This window comes from Lutjanus erythropterus, chromosome 1, assembly GCF_056507025.1.
Source record: "Lutjanus erythropterus isolate fLutEry1 chromosome 1, fLutEry1.hap2, whole genome shotgun sequence".
NCBI classification, from domain to species: domain Eukaryota; kingdom Metazoa; phylum Chordata; class Actinopteri; order Lutjaniformes; family Lutjanidae; genus Lutjanus; species Lutjanus erythropterus.
In genome coordinates, this window is record NC_139317.1 from 27,129,932 (window position 1) to 27,149,396 (window position 19,465).

Consider the following 19,465-nt stretch of genomic DNA (forward strand, 5'->3'; position numbering starts at 1 on the left):
GTCCATGCATATGTACAAAACCTCATGTAAATAACTGTCATAAAACAGCTAAATGGCTTACATTATACCTTCTTATCATCACAGAGTCGCTATGCAAACCACGGAAAGGCACAAACCAAACAGTGAAGTGGGTCACTCCTTCCTTACACAACAGTTGATACCATTTCAGGCCTGTTTTCCTAATCAAACCAAAGCATTCATGACAAAATGCCAAAGGTAATTTGTAATGCTAGTTTTCCTAGGGCACATCCAAGACCTTCAGAAACACAGTCATCCATCTAACAAAACATTAGCTAGTGTAGCTACTGCCATGTCATGCCTGTAACAGAATTTTTCTCCCTGTGCACATTTTGTATTAATGTTTGCCTATTTTCAATCACAATATAATCTCTGTAAACCCTTTCATCACCTCAGGCCAACGCACCTTCACCTTGAATGTAAATACAACCTGATAGTCAAAACATTTATTTTTTCTTTTCTTGCAGAGCACCATTTTCTTTCCCAGGCAGCAGGGACATGAACAGTCAGTCTGTAGTCTGCTAGTACGGGTCACATTTTTTCAACGTCTGTGGTATGTGGCTCCTAAATAGGCAGGATGTTGTGCAGTATGGGAGACATTTCCTTGTTTTGCTAGAGGAAGGACATTTTTGTAACCAGACTGTGGTGGTCTAGACACCAACAGAGACTGAAACTGTTTTGAAATAAACTGAACTCAAACCTGCTTTATTAAAAAAGTTCAATAAAATTGTCAAAAAGTCTCCCTTTATGTACTCACCTATAGTACCGAGACTGGAGGTACGTGGAGCACACTGCTTTGGACACATGACTCGCTGAGCCAAAGTCTATCACCTTCACCCTGTAGGGCTGCCTCACTGGGTCCACCAGCATTATGTTCTCCGGCTTGAGGTCTGCATGAATCAGACCCATGCTCTTCAGCTTTTTCAGTGCTGTAGCTACCTGCTGTAGCACAGGTCTGATCACTTTCAGGGGCAGCGGGCTGAACTTATTCTGCTTCAAGAAGTCATACAGGTTCTGCTCAAGCATCTCAAACACCAGGCAGGTGTGGCTGCGGTGCTGGAAGCATTCGAAGGCCCGGACCAGGTTGTGCTCATCTGCGTTCTCCCCGCTCAGACGAGCAAGGATGCCGACTTCGATTTGACCCTGCCGTGCATACGAGGGGTGGTTCTTCAGGATCTTCACAGCCACTACCTCACCTGTGCCCCTCTTCCAGCACTTTACAACCTGGCCAAATGTGCCACGTCCCAAGAAATCCAGCACTTCATAAGTATTCTTCATGGAACACAGAACTTCATGCTGTACTACCTGATAGTCCCCATCCCCTCCTCCCGTCCCCCCTGCTGCACCTACACCCCCGGGCCCTACACCCTGTTTGGAGGGTCCCCCTCCAGCCCCCACGGCCGCAGGTGCAGTCATGGTTGCATTCCCCACATTCGTCGTTTGCAACATGGCAGGCAACATTGACAGTTCCTCCACAATCTGCATGGTGCTCCCTCGATTATCCAGCTCCTCACTTTTACGTTTCAGCCCACATCGCTGAGAGCTGTCAGCTGAGTTCAAACCTCCACAGTTCTCCTCTCTGTCGCCCTCCTCCTCCTCCTCTTCACCTCCCTCACCTCCTCCACTGCAGCCCTCTCCCCTTCCCCCTCCTCCTGCCCCTGTTGCTCCACTGCTGCCCCCACTTGCTGTGTCTGTCTGCTGCTGCTCCTTGCCCTGCGAGTGGACAACCCCTGGGTCTTGTCGCTGCTGGGCCGCAGCTGGGCCTGATCCTCCTCCTCCTCCTCCTCCTCCTCCTCCTCCCCCTCCTCCCCCTCCTCCTCCCCCTCCTGCTCTTTTACCGGGCTGTTGTCTCTGTATGCCACGCACCACCACCGTCTGCACTGGGTACTCTTGTCCTCCACGCACTTTCACGCCCACTGCCAAGTCTCGGCTCACAAACGAGTGGGCTTGTTTCGTTGGGTGCACAATGCCAAGGGTTCTGCTGTTCAGATAAGTCCGCGGGTGTACCCTCTCATGGTACACACAGCTGCTGGGCTCAACTTTGAGTTTCTTCACACTGCTAAAGGCACTTGTCTGGGTTTGATAAATGTGTGGTGGGTAGACCAAGACTTGTGAGGCCATACCTGTAGAGAAACAGAATAATGCAATATGTCATTAATTTGCATCCTTGATAAATTAGCATGTTACATAAAATGGTGCCATATTTAACAAACAATGCTGAAGAACTGTGGAAAGAGTTACATGGCGAACACATACTTAGCCATAATGTTGAACAATATATTGTTCAACACAAAAAACTATCTAGCAGTTCCATCATTAGTTGAAAAACCACAGAACAATCCAGATATCCCAGTATTTCCCGGTCTTTATTTGCTTAAGGTTGAGGATGAGTTTAAATTAGTGCAAATGAGATGAGAGACACCTTCAATCCCATTGTGCTATTTAAATAGACCTTTTTTCACAGCAGCCCTTTTGACATGAATAGGTACAGTAAACACAAGTGTTACCAATGATACTAATTCACCAAACCACTAGATAACAGTACAGCAGCGCTCTCTCTACATGGCTCTGGCAGCAGGTAGCTTTCCATTAGCTAGTAGTTACCTTAACCATGGTTAAAATACCAAGTTATATGTCTACAGTGTGGCTGTATTTAACTACAAGGAATTTCAACACTGGGTGGGATGTCCAACAAATGTTAAAAGCAAATGCATGTAAAAGGAGGAAGCATCTGTGAATGCATGGGATACACTTGAAAGCAGAGGGTTGCACTGTGCTTGACTGTTAGTGTGACCTCATGACAAGTACATCCGCCAACAGTGTGATGTCCCCAGCCCCAGTGATGAGGAGCACAACTACAAAACACTAAAATACAACTTGCCTTTTACATCTATGATGGTGAGGCCACTGATGACTGAAAGCAGCCTTTCTAGTTACTGTAGTTGGCTTCGGATTTATTTATTTTGTGAATGTAAATGTTGCATTTATTTAGACATTTAAATGGACTTTAAACTGTTAACAGTTAATATATTGATCAAGATCAAGTCCAAATTTGCCTTAGCAATGGAAAAAGAAAGTTTTTTTTAGAAAGCATCGGTTCAGGCACGTGTACTCTTTTAAAGATATAGTTTCAGCAATAGTATCGCAGGGGGAAAAAAACATATCCAACTCTGTTGATAACACCTATGTTTAGCCTTTCAAATTACTATGGCTGCTGTAAAAAAGGTCTACTCATCCTCCTTGATGACATCATAACTAGTTGTGCCCCATTAACATCCATCCACCCGTAACCCAACAGCATACGTCAAATGGACAAGGGGCAAGATAACATGTCATAGTGGAGTGCTTGAGAACACCTTCACCACTCTGCCCTATCCTCTGCAATCCCACAAACACCTCCACACAGTAGATGACTAACTTCTCAAAGGTTTGCCTGACCTTTTCCTGCCATTTCCCTGCATCCTACTGTGGGTCTCTAGGCAACCAATAGAGCGGGAGAGAGGATAAGAGACAGACAAAGAGAGAAAAATAAAGTCACAAAGCATCATCAGGCCCACGTTTCCAATTACCTAAGACATGCTTTATATTTCCCTCTTCCCCCATCATGCATGTGTCTGTGTGTGTGTGTGTTTGAGGGAGGACAGAGTACTTCATGTTTATGAAGACCATTACATCTTGCTGAATTATTCTCAAAGTCAATTATATGCAACAGAAACAGAGCAGTAAAATGACAAGCTTTCTAACCATCTTTAAAATCCACACTTAAAACTGGCACAGTGACCTTATCAAGACACTGTTGGTGTGCCATACTGGAGCTTATGACCTACTTTCATCCTTGGGCACACTGGCTGAGATACAAGCAGTTCGTCCCCAAAGATTTCCATATTTTCATCAACAGTGCATTTGCAGGACCATGTTTACCTATGTACAAACCAAAATGGGCCAATCTTAATCAATGTTCTGAGTGCACTGTATAAACAAGCTATCCTTTCTAGTGCCACCATCATTTTAGTGCCTTATTTATCTCATTTGAAGAAGACAGGTTTCAAAAATCAAAAAGGGGCACACTAGTGAGTTTTGGGCTGTTAGTGCCTCTGTAGAGTCTCCTAAAATAAATATCCTTGATGGAATACACACTTGTGTTGTGATAACACTAACACTGTGAGCCACCCCTTTGACTCTATTCTGAGCAGCAAGATAAGGTCAACCTATTCCCTTGATAGCTCTTTGCTCAATCACACCCCACATTACTGTTTGGTGGCACTGTTTACCATCTTCTCTGTTAGAAACAATTTATCAAATTATCCCAAGCAGGGCCTAAAAGGGCAACCATCTTGGTTGTGAATGAAAACAAAATTGGAAGAGCTCCAGGGGGAAATTGAAATTGGCCACACTGGCACACCTACAAATAAGGTTGTCTAGTCTGAAAGCCAACCAGTGTCACAAACATTTTCATTTTATACACCATACAGCTAGAACGGATTTGTAATAGTGTTCACTAGGCTGTTCCTTAGCATGTTTTAATTATTATGTTATGGCACCTGGCTTCTGTGAGGAGTTCATATGTTCTCTCTGCACCAGCATTGGTTTCCACAGTCCAAACACATGCTCACTGGATGGACTAGAGGCTCTAAATTGCCTGGAGATGTGTGGGTGAATATCTTGCCTGTTTTTGTGTGTAAATAGACAGTACTCCACCTCTTGCCCAGAGCATGCTGGAATTTGCTTAATTGTTGTTAGGATAGTTGCAAACACACATACTGTATATTTATGGTGTGCTGCGTGTAATTTAGAGCCCTGTGATAGCCTCTATTATTCATTATAGGCATGATGTGTAGAATTTGAGACTTAACTACTTTGGTGCTCCTAAATGGGAGTTTCAAAAGAAAAAAAGATGCAGAGGCAGATAGCAATGCAAGGCTCATTACAGTATCATACTCTTTGCTGTTTGGATCCATAAGTAGTATGTTTCAAACAATTCTTACTTTGCTAATAAACTGCTAAATACACTATTTTCATTGACGCTTCAGAGATATGTGAAAGCAAAAGAAAATTGTCTTTGGCTATTGTCAGGGACCAGGAGGTCGATTATGCAACAGAGTTTCTATGAATGTCTTATGATGTGATATAATTTTTCTGTGACTCTGGGTCACTTTTTGAAAAACTGATACTAAAAATAAAACTGTTACTGAAACATTTAGAACAGACACAATACAAACTATCTCCACAGGGAACACAAACCATATATACAAGTAAACTTTTCAACGATTTGAAATGACGTTGTGTCCTTTATAATGTCACAGTTCACAGTTTTCATTGATGCAACACAAGCCCACATTGCATGCTATGCCTGCATCTAGGAGACTGTCGCTAACTTTGGTTGATACTGGACAGTCTTTACTATGAATTTTTCAAAAGATGGTAATCAAACACGATTATCATGACAATTAAATCAGTAATACAAAGTCCAAGGCAGCAGCACCCCCCAGATGATCAAAAGCACATGGGACAAACCAACCTCTAGACACTCAAAGTGAAGACTCTACAGACAGAGCTCAGTCTAGGGATGCATTATATCTGCAACCTCAGTCGCCAGTCATGTCCCAACCAAGTGCATATCACAGTTGTAGATAAGCAAGTCTTAGTCATGTTTCAAACCTGACATTTCTTAACCAATATATTTCTGTAAGCATGCCAAGACTTTGACAACATTATACCACATAGAAATCAAAGACCTGTGATGCCCTATTTTCAAGTATGTGCTGTCTGATAGAAAATCTGAGATTACTGACCATTTATTTAATTTGCCTAATGTTTTCTTTTCTGTGACATAGCAATGCCAAATTCAATATTGCAGAGCCACAGCCAAGTTTTTTTTTAAGACTTCCAAGTGAAATACTACATTTGTAATGTGTGTTTCATCGCAATGCCTGAGGAATGGAGATGTTAACTGACTGGTCTGGAGATGAAGAGCATGCTGTCTGGTGCCAGACTCCCTAGACAGTAGGAGTCTGCACTTCGACCACTCTCACCAACTGAGCAATCAAGATTTGAATACCATCTTAGTGCAACACCCGTACAACACCCAAATTAGATTTAAAACAAAATTTAACTTGGGTATCAATTTATTTCCCTGGCCACACAAACACAATCACTCAATGGTCAGGAGAATTCTGACACAAGGATGTGAAGTAGACAGGCTTTGTTATTTCAAAGGCAGAAGAATGGCAGCTGCAGCTATTATTACCATCTGAAGCCAGATACTCCCTTGGTCTGCCATAAGTCTCCTCCTGTGGCATCGCATTACTTTCAAAGCTGTAGACCCTTTCCAGTAACCTTGAGCTGCTAAGTAATTGGTCACAGTTGAACTTCTGACCCTGGCCCACTCAAAATTAAATTGTCAAGAAAATAAACACTAGACACCTGCCCACAATGACCAAATGGTACTGACTGGCAAAAGTGTCTCAAGACACAGAAATAGTAGCAATAGGGGAGAGAGCGAACAGGTGATGACAATCACGCCATGTTGAGGGGGAAAAACTAACACAAAACAAAGTGATCTTTCCACTCACTTTCTTCCCCTTTTGAGAAAAACAAATACACATGCTAATCTAATCTGCAGTAAAAGGTTACGCTTCCTTTTAAATGTCATGTTAATTTAAAAGACAGTTCAAAAAAGTCAACATACAATATTTTATGTATCAGTGTGTCTTCATGAACTACTGTTATGTGAATATTCACCTGAATACCTTATCTATTCTTTACTTTTTGTGTTGTCAGGTGAAGCAAAGGTGCAGTTAAATATTGAGCATTTGTGAAACACTTATGTTTTCTTAGGCAGCAAATAGAGGCAGCTGAATATGACAACTCAGATTAGAGGCATTACTGTGCTGTATACTGTAAATCAGTCTAGAGTTAGAGAACCTATTCATGTCCATGTGGCTTGACTTCATAGCTAAAAGCAAAGCACTGTGTTGCTGTGATCAGTGGAGCTTAGACTCTGGAATATGTGAGCTATAAACATTGTACCATCCTACAGCAAATCAAAACAGATGCATTAAGCACTCACACTTTTGTATGATAACATCATCATACGTTTTGGTTGGTAGCTCAGCTCAAGTGCCTCAATACACAAAGGCCTAGTCCACTTATGCAGAGAGACCGCTTTCTCAGTGTTTGATCTGTTGTTGGCAAAATATGTTATAGCACATGAAGAACCATGGTGGGAAGGATTTGTGTAGCATGTGTTTAGCAAATCATTAATCCATTATTTTGGAGTGAACAGAGCTATACCTCTGGCTAACTCAAGCCTCCTACAGACCATGAAATTTCAGCAATCTTGTTATTACTAACTTAAAAGTGACACAGACCTAAAAAACTTGGGCACAACATCATGTTTGATGTCTGCAGACTGTATGATAACCACACCTACCAGGATGAACAAAATATGACTGAAAAAAAATTCCTGTAATTATTTCTCAGACAAAAATCATGTCTAAGGTAGGTTGTAGCTGCAAAATGCAAACTATGCAATGAATGTATATTTTAAAAAATATATCTATTTATATATATAAAAACTACAACATATGTTTTCTCTGATCTTTAACAAATTAAAAAGAATCCTGGTTATTTTTTTTTATCTCTGAGGTAGAGTAAACTGTGCAAAACAACCCATATGTCCTTTCCTTAAAAGTGCAACTGAAATTATATTTTATCGGAAATTTAAAAAAATAATAAAAAATTTGTTTTTTTTAAACAAAACTCACATCAATATAACTAAATGAATGAAATCTCTTCAAATAAACTAAGGCTTGCATGTGTTCCTAGTTTGCAAATCTGCTTGTCAGTGCGGATTGTCCTTTTAGCAGTTTCTTTACTCGGGCAGTGTTGATTTGAGCTTCTCACTGTGGTGCCAGGTGACATGCTGCATCATGTTGGTTGTGCAACTTGTGTAGGCCATCATCCTCTTGCAGTATTTGCATGCAGCCTTAATCTTGTCTGTGATCTTCTCGCCCTCTTCATTTTTGAACACAGGGGGCCCTATCTTACACTGATCTAAAGCACAAGTGGAAAGCGCGAGACTTGAAGAATGGATTTAATTTATTCAGGGTGTATCCAAATCCACTTTTGCTATCTTGCGCCAGGGGTGCAGGGGTATCCTGCCCTGTCCTGCCCCTTGCACCACCAGCACACAGTGGGATACACCTATCAGATGTGCCCAAGTGCCCTCATTAATTCACTGGCACATTTAGGGTGAACATGCAATAAGCCAACCAGAAAGTCGGCTCTCATCACCTTTAAGAAGCAGGTGCGCCAGGAGCGCAAGCAATGGCAGCATGACAGCGGATTTACCAGGAGGAAACAAAGAGAAAAGACTTTCAAAGCCAGGAGACAGATCTCCTGGTTCGAGGAGTGAAAGTGCAAGAGCGTGCAATATATTATCCTCATCTCCTCCTCCCATCCTCACTCCTTCATCCCGCTAACACTACTGTGGGTGTAGGAAACAGAATTTGAAAGTGTTTTTGAAGTTTGAAGTGCGCAAAATTACACACGGTATATCCAACCAGCTCTGTCAGAAGCACACATACCTTTTTTCTCTCTGGGTCGGGCCAGTCTCACACAGTCTTACGCACTCTGCTCATTAAAAATGGCATCACGATTAATTTTTTTTTTCGTCACACATTTGTATCGATTTTAAACTGTCTCACGATGCATCGTTACATCCCTAGTTAGCACGACATAAGTCATTGCAGCCACTGTGAAATTTGTGTGCTTATCCTAAATTTCTGACACTGTCAGACTTTTGCCCCAGGTTACCTTTGGTCACAAGACCGTGGCAACCATCTCTGAGCATCTCTCACAGCGCAACACAGGACCTCTGTCTTGGAGCCAAGACCAAAGATATGACCATGTTTCTTTCACGTTGGTCATCCTTCATCTTGGACAGCCCCAAATCACAGTTTATATCTGCTTCAGGCAATACATAAGTATGAGCCTTACTTACGTCTTTTTTAGGGATGCACCGAGACCGGAACAGGCTGGTTTTCTGCGTGACTGGCTGATCAACATCACATATCCAATTCTGTGCCAGTCATATTTGCACACATGGTCTGCACAATGGTCATGTCATGCATGCAGCAGACTCACCTACCATAAAATCCCACCCACAACAGTGCTGATCACAGCAGCACACACTCAGGACACATGATTTCATGGTGTTAGCGACAGATTGCAAGAACAGGATAAAGAGAAGTCAGACAATCTACAATGAGTCAGAGCAGCTGGGAGTGTCACCAAACAGCAGTGAACTTTATAGCTCTTCAGACTAATGTTATCCAGCAGCATACTGCTGTTCATAGACAGACAGGTAAAATCTCACCTCCTGTTCTGGCTGAAGAATAAACAACCTGTGTTGATGCATCTCCTCAAACAGTTTCTCATCCAGACTCGTTTAACTTATGCTTCTGTTTTTCTCACTGCAAAGGTTTACTATAGCAATGGGTTGTACCGAGTCAGTCTTGGGTTTATTTGCACCTACTTCCACACAAGATCACATGAAATCATGTCCTGCAAGATCCCACAGGATTCCAAAATCTTGCAAGATTGTGCTCCCTTTGGTACATAATCTTAATATAATAATATAATAAGGCCTAGCTGTAATCTGAGACACTTATTATGAACATCCAGTTTAATTTTACAAGAAAAGTTGCAAAAATGTTTGTGAATGCTGTCAATTATAGTTTGCTCCAGCTGTGGTCAACATCAATGATTTTCTACAAAAGCTAAAAAACATTAACATGCATCTTCATACATCACCGTAACACTTAGGGGTGTAACGATTCACTCATGCATCCGATGCATCGTGCTTTAATGTGTAAATACAAGTGCATTGGTTCACATGGCCTATATCAGTAAAAAGCTGAGCATGAATCAGAAAAAAAAAAATTGATGCAGCACTAGCGTATCGATACATCTCATAAGGACATGCATGTGATTTACTTTTGGCATCAATGAACTGCCTATGTAACTTTCATAAGACGCTCAAACTTCTTATGCAAAAGTGTTGGACAGCAGCATACAGAGCCACAAATCTCCTGGCCCACAGAGACATCATGTCACTGGGAGAAGAGATAACATGTATCACTGTTCCCCCATACTAATCAAAACCACAGCACTCTTCATATGGAACAGAGTAGAATATCCTCTTACTGCAAAAATGCATAAGTTTGTTTACAAATTCTCATTTAGGCTACAGTATCTCACTTACACATGAGATTCCTAATAAGATGTTAACACCACTGATACTGGATTTAGTAAAACTATCAGGATTTCTTTTTACAGCCAACAGTACCCTACAAATACAGCATTAACAGAATCAAAATGTTAAGAGTCACACATTTCATTGTTTCGTATTGCATCACATCGTATTATATCATGACAGGGCTAAATGGTATCAAACCAAATATGTTTAAAAATTTCTAAGATATATTGCATCGTGCTTCCCATGCAAACAAATAAAGAAGAATTGTTGCTTAATATGCTTTAAATGTTTTTTGTGTGTTTAGAGGTCTCAGTATACTTCAACCAAACTAGCTTTTATGATATGTTGTAAGGTTTGGGTTAGGGGTGCAACGGATCAAAAAACTCACAGTTCGGATCGTATCATCGTCAAGGATCGGATAATTTTTCGGATCAGCAAAAAAGAAAAAAGTGGTGGGATTAGGGTTAAATTATTTTAAAAATGCACTTGTCTTTGATCTTTGTCTGTCTGTAATTATCACCATAGTTATGTAATGTAATAATAATGATAATAGTAATGATAATGGTAATAATATTAAAAACTTCAAACTTATACAGTGCTGTACCATGTATATACTATACATATATTAGCTCATTATACACGGTACAGTATAATACACAACTACGCTCTGTAGTCTGGCTCAATGTCCTGCCTACAGCACAGCACATCTGATTGGTTAGATGTCATGATCAATCAGCAGACACACTGTGTCACAGACGGGGTGAGACAGAGCTGCACCGGTGAGCAGAGATAAGTTAAGACAGCTGATATCACCAAAGTTTCAATAAACATCACAGTTTTCTGATCTGTTTCTTTGGTGATAGCATAGTTACATCAGTGAAAAAAGTTATGGTCTGGATTTCACTCAAGGCGATGTGACGGCTTTTAAATCAGTTGCTCTTCGCAGAGATGTGCTGCACACAATAGCGTTTGTCCTGTCTTTTTACTGCAACTCTGCATTGAGATTTTGGGTATTTTAACTTACAAAAGTAACAGTGACACTAAATCTATGATGCTCACATGTAGTCCGCGGATCACATGCGTGCCAAACCGTAGAGGGCGATCCGTACAAGACACGGATCAACTGCGATCCGTTGCACCCCTAGTTTGGGTAGATTCTGTACCATATTGTTTTTCCCTACTTTAAAGATTAAACCCATTTTGATGACTCATGATTTTAACTTTATCCAGTTTATGTGACCCAGAACATGTTTTGTTATTTGTGAAACAATGCAATGAGATCTCCTTGGCTACTGCTCAGTTCACGTGAGGATGCCAAATGCAGACAATAATAGTGGCCGTCTCCGCTTCCTGTAGTTGTTGTCCCTTGAGCAATAAGCAGAGGTTACTGTCTGAACTCTCAGTCCCACAACCTCCCAGCACACTGTGGTGCTTTGCTTGTGTCTCGTGAACATGATCTTCCACACTCATTAGATTAAAAGGATCTCTATTCTCTCAAGCATGTGACCACATGGTATTTCGGCTGTGAACTTATGACTATCATTTAGACATATTCTCCTTGTTAGATAAGCTCCTGCACACAGGAAATAGATGTACCAGTAATTTTACAGGGCCACTATATTGACCACTACACGGTTCCGGGCAAAACAGAGTCAACAGTTGGATTTCAGCTCGCTACTGATAAACAGCGTTACCTAAAAGAATTTAAGGACAATAAAATACAGCTGCATGGCAAGCTAGCTGGGCTAGCCAGTTAGCTTACCACTTGGCGAGGCTAAATTCTGAACAGACTAATTACTGAAATCAGTCTTTACCAACTTTAAAGTGGCACAATAAATATGTACATTTAACATCAACATCATTAAATACACAGAGAGAATCAAACTATGGTGCAACATGAACCTGACAACACATCATCAGTGACATCAGCACCATAACAACACCAGAAACATAGCAGAGAGCAGAGGTTCAGGAAGTGGAAACAAATATTGTCAAAATAGAATTTTAGTTACAGCAGCACACGGTATGTCCAGTGTTACTGCCCCTTGTGGACATTCTTTTTCTGAGCTGTCAGATATTGAGTATCAATCCATTATTGTTTCAGTCTCAAGTATCATTGTGGTATTGAGTATCGTGATCCTGAACTTGGCATGGGTATCAGAGTTAAAATTTGGGAATCAAGAGAATACTATTCCTGTCTGTTTGCACTGCTTTGTATACATATCTCATTTCAAAACTATCCACATGGACTCTGCACTGTTCTTCTATACATTTCACAGTTTGCAATTTTCCAAGTAGTATACATGGTGACTTGCACATTTCGCACATTTCACACCCTTTATTTTATGATGTATACTGTCTATTGCACCAGCTGCACTGTTTTACACTTTGATGCTTATTGATGTACCTGTTTTCACACTAGTATTAGTATTGCTATTATCTTTATTCTTATTTTTACTGTACTGTATTCTTGTATTGTCTAGTATTATTTCTTTTCTTTTACTGTCTTTACATATCTCTGCTGCTGTGAAATTTCCCAGCGAGGGTAAAAAAAAGTGCTATGTGCGAGGGCTAGGCCAGTGGACAATGGTATTGTCCATCATGATGGCTGACAGTCATTGACCACTGAGCCCTCTACCATCGTAACATCGCAACCCCGTTCTGTAATTACAATAGTTCTCTACTAAATAATGGTGATATCTTTTACATGAATGCCTTAACTGAATGTGTAGGCACATGCTGGTATCACTCCATTACGGTGCACTCTTTTTACGATATGAATTAAGCAATGACAAATCACCATTTTGAACAAGTAGTAAATGAAATACAAATTTAAAACCAAGCACAAGTAGGCACAGATTAAGAAAACAGAGGCCTCGTTGACCCCAATACTACCCATTCTTACTTTCTATCTGGAAAACATGAAAAATACTAGATAACTGCAAAGTTCAAAATTTTAGGTGCCTGAAATGTGTGTGTTTAACAAGTAAACTTATTTGTCAGTCATTAGTAAACATGTAAAGAGACTACACACCCATGAATAACTGACTGTTGGTGTCTATTTTAGTTTGCTCCCAGAAATCATAAAGTAAATGCATTTTGCATTTGAGTCTATCACCTCTCTCGAACATGTGTTAACAGCTGTCCCCAAGGTGCTGACACTGAAATACTACACATCAAGCACTTACTGTATATCGATCAGCAGAACACTGATCATAGAGCCATGAAAACTGTTACGCTTCTCATTAAATCAGCCATTAACACAGTAGCAGAGTGAGCTGGTTCACTAGAAAACAGATATTTTTTTCCTCACCAGTTTCTGCACGAAGCATCTACCATGTTATTAAAATCCTGGGCTCTGACCAGATCACTGGATGCATGTAGGTAATTATGTAGTGTATGCTGGGACATATATTTACCTCTTTGGATATTGCACTTTTTCCACCCACCACTTTTGTGATTCATGCCAGATACCTTGCATCTTCTTGTCATGGTACTCTCCCCATAAACTCTCAATCTTTCTGTTTTGTTTACTGCCTCATGTCTGTGTGCACACCTCAAGATGACATCACTCCGGGTGGAAAACAATCTTTAAGTTGCCCACAAGGCAATACAGATGACCAGCTGGCCCAAGTGTAGCAGATCAGTGCTGCATGACATGACAACACATTTCCAAGTCCCCACTGCCATTAAGAAAAAAATATATATTTTGCTTTAATTGTGAGTGTTGCAGGAGAAATCACTGTTTACACATTTGTTTACTACTGGCTATGCTTGTGTGCAGACTTTCCTCTAGCATTACTGGCATCTTTATCACCAACAACCTTGGTTTGGACCTGACAAGCTGATGCACCGGACTGCATTGAGCTATGCTGAGGGGAATCACACAAACATAACAGTACAATGGTGTACTGTACTTGTGGTGTTGTCTCAGAAGGTTAACAGTAAACAGACAGTACACAGATACTGGTAGCAGCTTCACTATCATAAATGTTTTTAGAAACAGCAGGTTTTGAAACTTGAATATGAGCTAATTTCTACTGACAAGTATTGACAATTGACTTGGACCAAGTCTGAGTAAACATTAGCTAATAGCCTATTCGGTACGATTTGTATTAGACACTAAGAAGACAAATCAAAACAACAGCGAGCAAGGTGCAAAATCAACTTTTGTCCACCAACAAAATGCCTAGTGAATGTTCAAATTTTACCTGCTACTCCACAGATTACAATTGTTTTTGGCCGTTAAGTGAGTCAAATCTACCAGACACTTGCATATTTTATCAGCATTTGGTTAGTGGCTGCTTGTGTTCATTTTGGGCCCTGGCAGTGATCTTTGGGCCAACGACAAGAACTCAAATAACAAAAAGGGCAGCTACAACACATTATACGTTTGGGATCAAACTACACAGCCATGTCTGCTGCATGCCAGTCAAACCAGCCAAAACTCCCATCCACTGTCTGCTGTACCACTGGAATTTTTCTGCTTAGCACAGGAAAGCAAAACAAACACCCACACTATGATATTCCTTACTTTCAGGACCAAAAAAGTATAAGTACTACTGTCATACAGGACAGGAAAGTACATAAACTACAGCGTCATAGCATGAGTCCTGAATTTCTCTTTTCAGTTTCACAATTATGAAAAGACACGTTTCTACCTAGAATCATATAGGATACTTGCCTTGCCGGTAGGTGGTGTAGATGTCTAAACCCTCACATAGGAGCTCAACTATTACCCATATATTTCCTTTTTAACACAAAACCACCACCAAATGGCTAAGTTGATTGTGACAGGCACATTTTATGATTAACTTGACATAAATTCCAACTTTGGTTTCATTCACCTCTTATCTTTCACCATGTGCTTATATCTGCTAAGCTGGCTGAGACAGCGGAGAGAAATTGGCTATTTTTAGCTGTTTTGAGCTAAGATGTGACCAAAATACTTGACAATATTAACAGAAGCTTAAACCATTAACCAGGTGTAGCCACAGACCATTCTTGGATTGCCATCCTGAAAGAGGGTTGCAAGATATTAAGGTACAGTTCGCCCTGAAAAAAAAAATAAATACTTTCCTTTTACTTGTAGTGCTATCTATCCATCTAAATAATTTGGGTGTATTACAGTTACACTTATAACTGTACAGTAATAACTGTAGATTAATTACAGGTGACTGGTTACTGGACCATCACGTACAAATTTAGACAAAGTACAATCCAGCATATGTGATTCAAATTAAAATGGCTATAGGCTAATTATGGTTGAAAGTAAAGCCTTAATATGCAAAATGCACCCAAGAACACAAAGTATAGACTCTGTATGTAGTCCCTCATCATATATGACCTACTAGAATTGTGTCGTGCCTGTATTGCCTATATTGATTTATTTTCTCATTATTCTGCTGTTCTCGGGACGATTCACCGACACAAAATGTAGAAATGTGGAGACCTAGGAATGAGACTTAACAATCACATACCTTTCTGGTGTGTTGACTAACGGCTCGTACAAATCCTACTGATTCCACCTTTGTCTACAATTATTTCGCAATGGTTTGCTTGGTTAACCGAGTAATACATATACACAAGTTTTAAGTCCCTCGGTCCATATTGTCCGTCGAGCTTAGGTTAATGGGGAAATAACCTAGTTAACAAAGCTAGTTAAGACAGCATTATATCAGCACAAAAGAAAGAAAAAGACGGGTCGCCGTGACAACACTGAAATAACAAACACTACAGAGTGTCCATTGCACTCACGATAATAATTACCACCAACGCCATCTCAGCCACTGTTTGCCATTAAAATAGCCCACAACTAGTAAACTGATTACCACAAAGTGCTGATAGAGCTTGCTACGTGCGAAGCCGATGTTGAAACAGTTGAAACCTTATACAGCCAAAAGCTGCTAGCTAACTTTGTAGCTAAGTTATGACTTTGTATTACGTCACATTTAGCTTAAGTATCGTTTCCAGTGCTAAACTAAACAAATATCACCAATGACATCCTTCACTCCAGCACTTACCTTCACATAGAGTCACTATAAGTATAATCCAGGGCTTCTCTGAACATGTTATGGACTTATAAATCCATACCATGCACAGTTCGCCTGCATTGCTGCCATCTTGTCCTAGACGACAGGAAGGGAGAGCTCGCTCTCGGTAACGACACCATCTCCCACATTTTTAAACATTAAATAACTCCTGCATATGAGCGTCCAGAAACACCACACCGAGCCCAGGTTGTAGCTACGCAGTTCAAATTCGTCGCCTTCCTCTTTGGGCGAAGTAGCCCATGTCTGAAAGGGTGTCCGTTACCTCTACTAGACGTGCGGTTCCGCGGGCCTGCCAGCCTCTAACATGTCCCTTTTCTCTAGCAACTGCAAGCGAATGTTTGTGAACTGACGGCATTGGCCAGACCAGAGTAATCGATCAGCGAGCGGCTACATTCACAAAGATTCAGGAGGTAAATGTATGTGTGATACAGTACAACACAATAGAGATGCAACTATAAAATTGAGAAAAATATCTTAATAAAAATATCCTAATATGTAATAAGCTTTTGGCGAGAAGATACGCATTGTGTGTATGTATTATTTATTTATTTTATGTCTCGTACATTCTCATTTTTACTGGTGTAATTGTCTTTTTGCACAATTAGTTTGAGCATCATTGGAGAAAGCCTGAGAATCGAGAATTTCTTGCCAGTTACTACTTCACTGTAATAATTGTGCACATGACAATAAAGGTGGGATGAAACATACCAAAAGGCAAGGTGCAATATCACCATAAAAGTCCATGATTCAATATGTATTGTGATGTTTTAAAAAAAAAAAAAAAAAAAAAAAGCAAAGAAAAATTATGACTTGAAAAAAATTTCCTTTTTACAAAATTATTTGTTGAATGTGTACAGTAGATCTGTTTATATAAAATTTGTTTTTCCTTTTAACTTAATGTGCTCCTGCTCTCCTACTTTAATAAAATGAAATAAAAGTAGCCAGCCATGACCGTAGCATGTGCCAAAAAAGTGGCATTAATTGCCTCTGGCAATTAACACACAATTAGCACACAATTAACACAACACAGCAGTCAGTAGTATGGTATGCTTTATGTTTATGTTTATTTTATTTAAGAAGGGACAGTGCACATTAATTAACATGATTATTTAAGTCACATGAATGTGCCAGATTTAGCCAGACGGGCTAATTTTCAAAGACTTTGTGAAATGTTAAATTTTGTGTATTTAAAAGGATGAGAGGAATAAAGGAATGGACTGCTGTAATCAAAGGGGTGTGTGACTTATTGATAAAACATATTAAAGTTATAGGTCTCTGTCCAGCATTCAGTATATTTACTCTACTACAAGTTGATAGAAAAATCAGTGATAAGACAATAACATCCTACAAATAGCCTCCAGTTTTTGTAATTAGTAGGGAATGACAATGGAAGAACACAATGTTGATAACCAATAATAATACATTTCCTCACTTCCTGAGTATAGTGTCAGAGTGTTCTTAAGGAAATTAGTGGGGGAGCACAAGCTCTGCTCAGACAGTCAGGAGACACCCAGCTGACAAAGTAAGCTGCTCATAAGCCCCGGTGTCTGAGAAGACCAGCTGTAATCTAATCCACCAGAAGGCATTTGTCTTTCCCAGTCCTCACCAGTCCCCACCCCAATTACAGACAACAAACCACCAGACATAGTCAGCTGGAAAGCAGGTGTGAATGCCTCTTGTTAACCTGGTGCATCAGGAGTAAACACAGCTGGGGTAGTAACAAGGGGACGTAGATTAGCCCACCCACATATATGGAAGCACCCCATTTAGCTTTTCATGGAAAATGCAAGGGTGCTTTCTGCATAGCCCAAGTCACAACCCAGGCAGTTGTGCATGGCTCACCATCAAATTTAGACAGAGATATGCTCACATAATATGGTAAAGAGGACATCATCATCAGAGTTCTACAAAAGTACATTAATGTCTTGACAAACTCAAAATCTCAGATTTGTCTGTTTGTTTGTCCAAAAATCTTGGTCCATCAAGACAGTATAAAACAAGATGGAAAAATAAAAACTCAATGGTAAGAATACGATGGATGAACATAGAACCCCCCCCCCACTTTATAATACAGCATAAGTGAAAAAAAAAAAAAAAAAAAAAAAAAATGATGAAAATAGAATGCATAACATAAGATGGGAAATAAACCCAGTGAGTAATGATAAGAAATTCATTTTTAAAAAATAGTATACTGAAGGTATAAGGCAATAAGTAAAATTTGTGCCACAGTAATGCAACTTTAAGATCTTACGACATTCACAAGATGTTATTTCTAGGTGAGAGAGAAGTTTGTTGGCGATCAGGTGGCTGCCCTGTGATCTTTTGCTCTGGTCTGTTTTGAGTCGTTGACCAGACACACACACACACACACACACACACACACACACACACACACACACACACACATACACACACACACACACGCAAGCGCGCGCTCACGGTGGCTATCGTTTGTCTCCCCCTACCGGCCAGCAGGCTGGCCAGCATTGTGCAGTATTAAAACTAGCTTTTGTTGTGTTGTTGCTGATTGATGGTGGGGTTAGTCACCACTATGCAACTATGCAGTTGTGTATAGTCCAGCACACAAATATAAACCTTGAGAATAGGAGCTATAGGATAGTGCAAATATAAAGTTATTTATTTTTCAAATAGCTATTGTAAGAAGCCGCCTATAGGCCAACTTTGGTTTGCAGTTGCATATGAGTCACCTGAGGGCACGTTTGTCATGCATAAACACATACACACTGTAGTGAATGATAATTTGCCTCTTTTTTTTTTTCTTTTTTTTTTACATATTACATTTATTTTTCCTACATTATTTACATATTTAGATTTCACAATAGCTAATGGAAAGGTGAACATAAGGCATAAGGCAGAGGTGCTGCGTATGTAATAGATTAATAAAACATAGAGGAAGCACCCTTTATATCTCCTGATCCCATGAGAGGCTGCCAAACTGAGGCATCATCTGATAGGCGACTGCAGTTTCCTTTCTGACTGCAATAGTGTGAGCATATGTTCTATTATACAGAAGCAACATATAACGTGTGCAGTCATCGGACACATTTTAATTCGTTTTTGTTTTGAATAGTTTTGTAAATATTGGTGTTTTATTTTGAAGAATTCATGCCGG

The 19,465-nt window shown here is 40.1% G+C and overlaps 1 protein-coding gene across 2 annotated transcripts in view; it reads right to left on the minus strand.

Annotated features, from left to right (window-relative positions):
* hipk3b (homeodomain interacting protein kinase 3b) overlaps positions 1-16,646 on the minus strand; it is a 61,358-nt gene extending 44,712 nt beyond the window's left edge. For both annotated transcript variants that reach the window (XM_084718334.1, XM_084718342.1), the window contains exons 1-2: positions 16,303-16,646; positions 776-2,141 (exon numbers count right to left, since the gene is read on the minus strand). In XM_084718334.1, the coding sequence (XP_084574460.1) occupies positions 776-2,141; positions 16,303-16,375 (1,439 nt within the window). In that variant the 5' untranslated portion in view covers positions 16,376-16,646. The remainder of the gene's footprint in view (positions 1-775; positions 2,142-16,302) is intronic.
* Between the last annotated feature and the right edge of the window lie 2,819 nt (positions 16,647-19,465).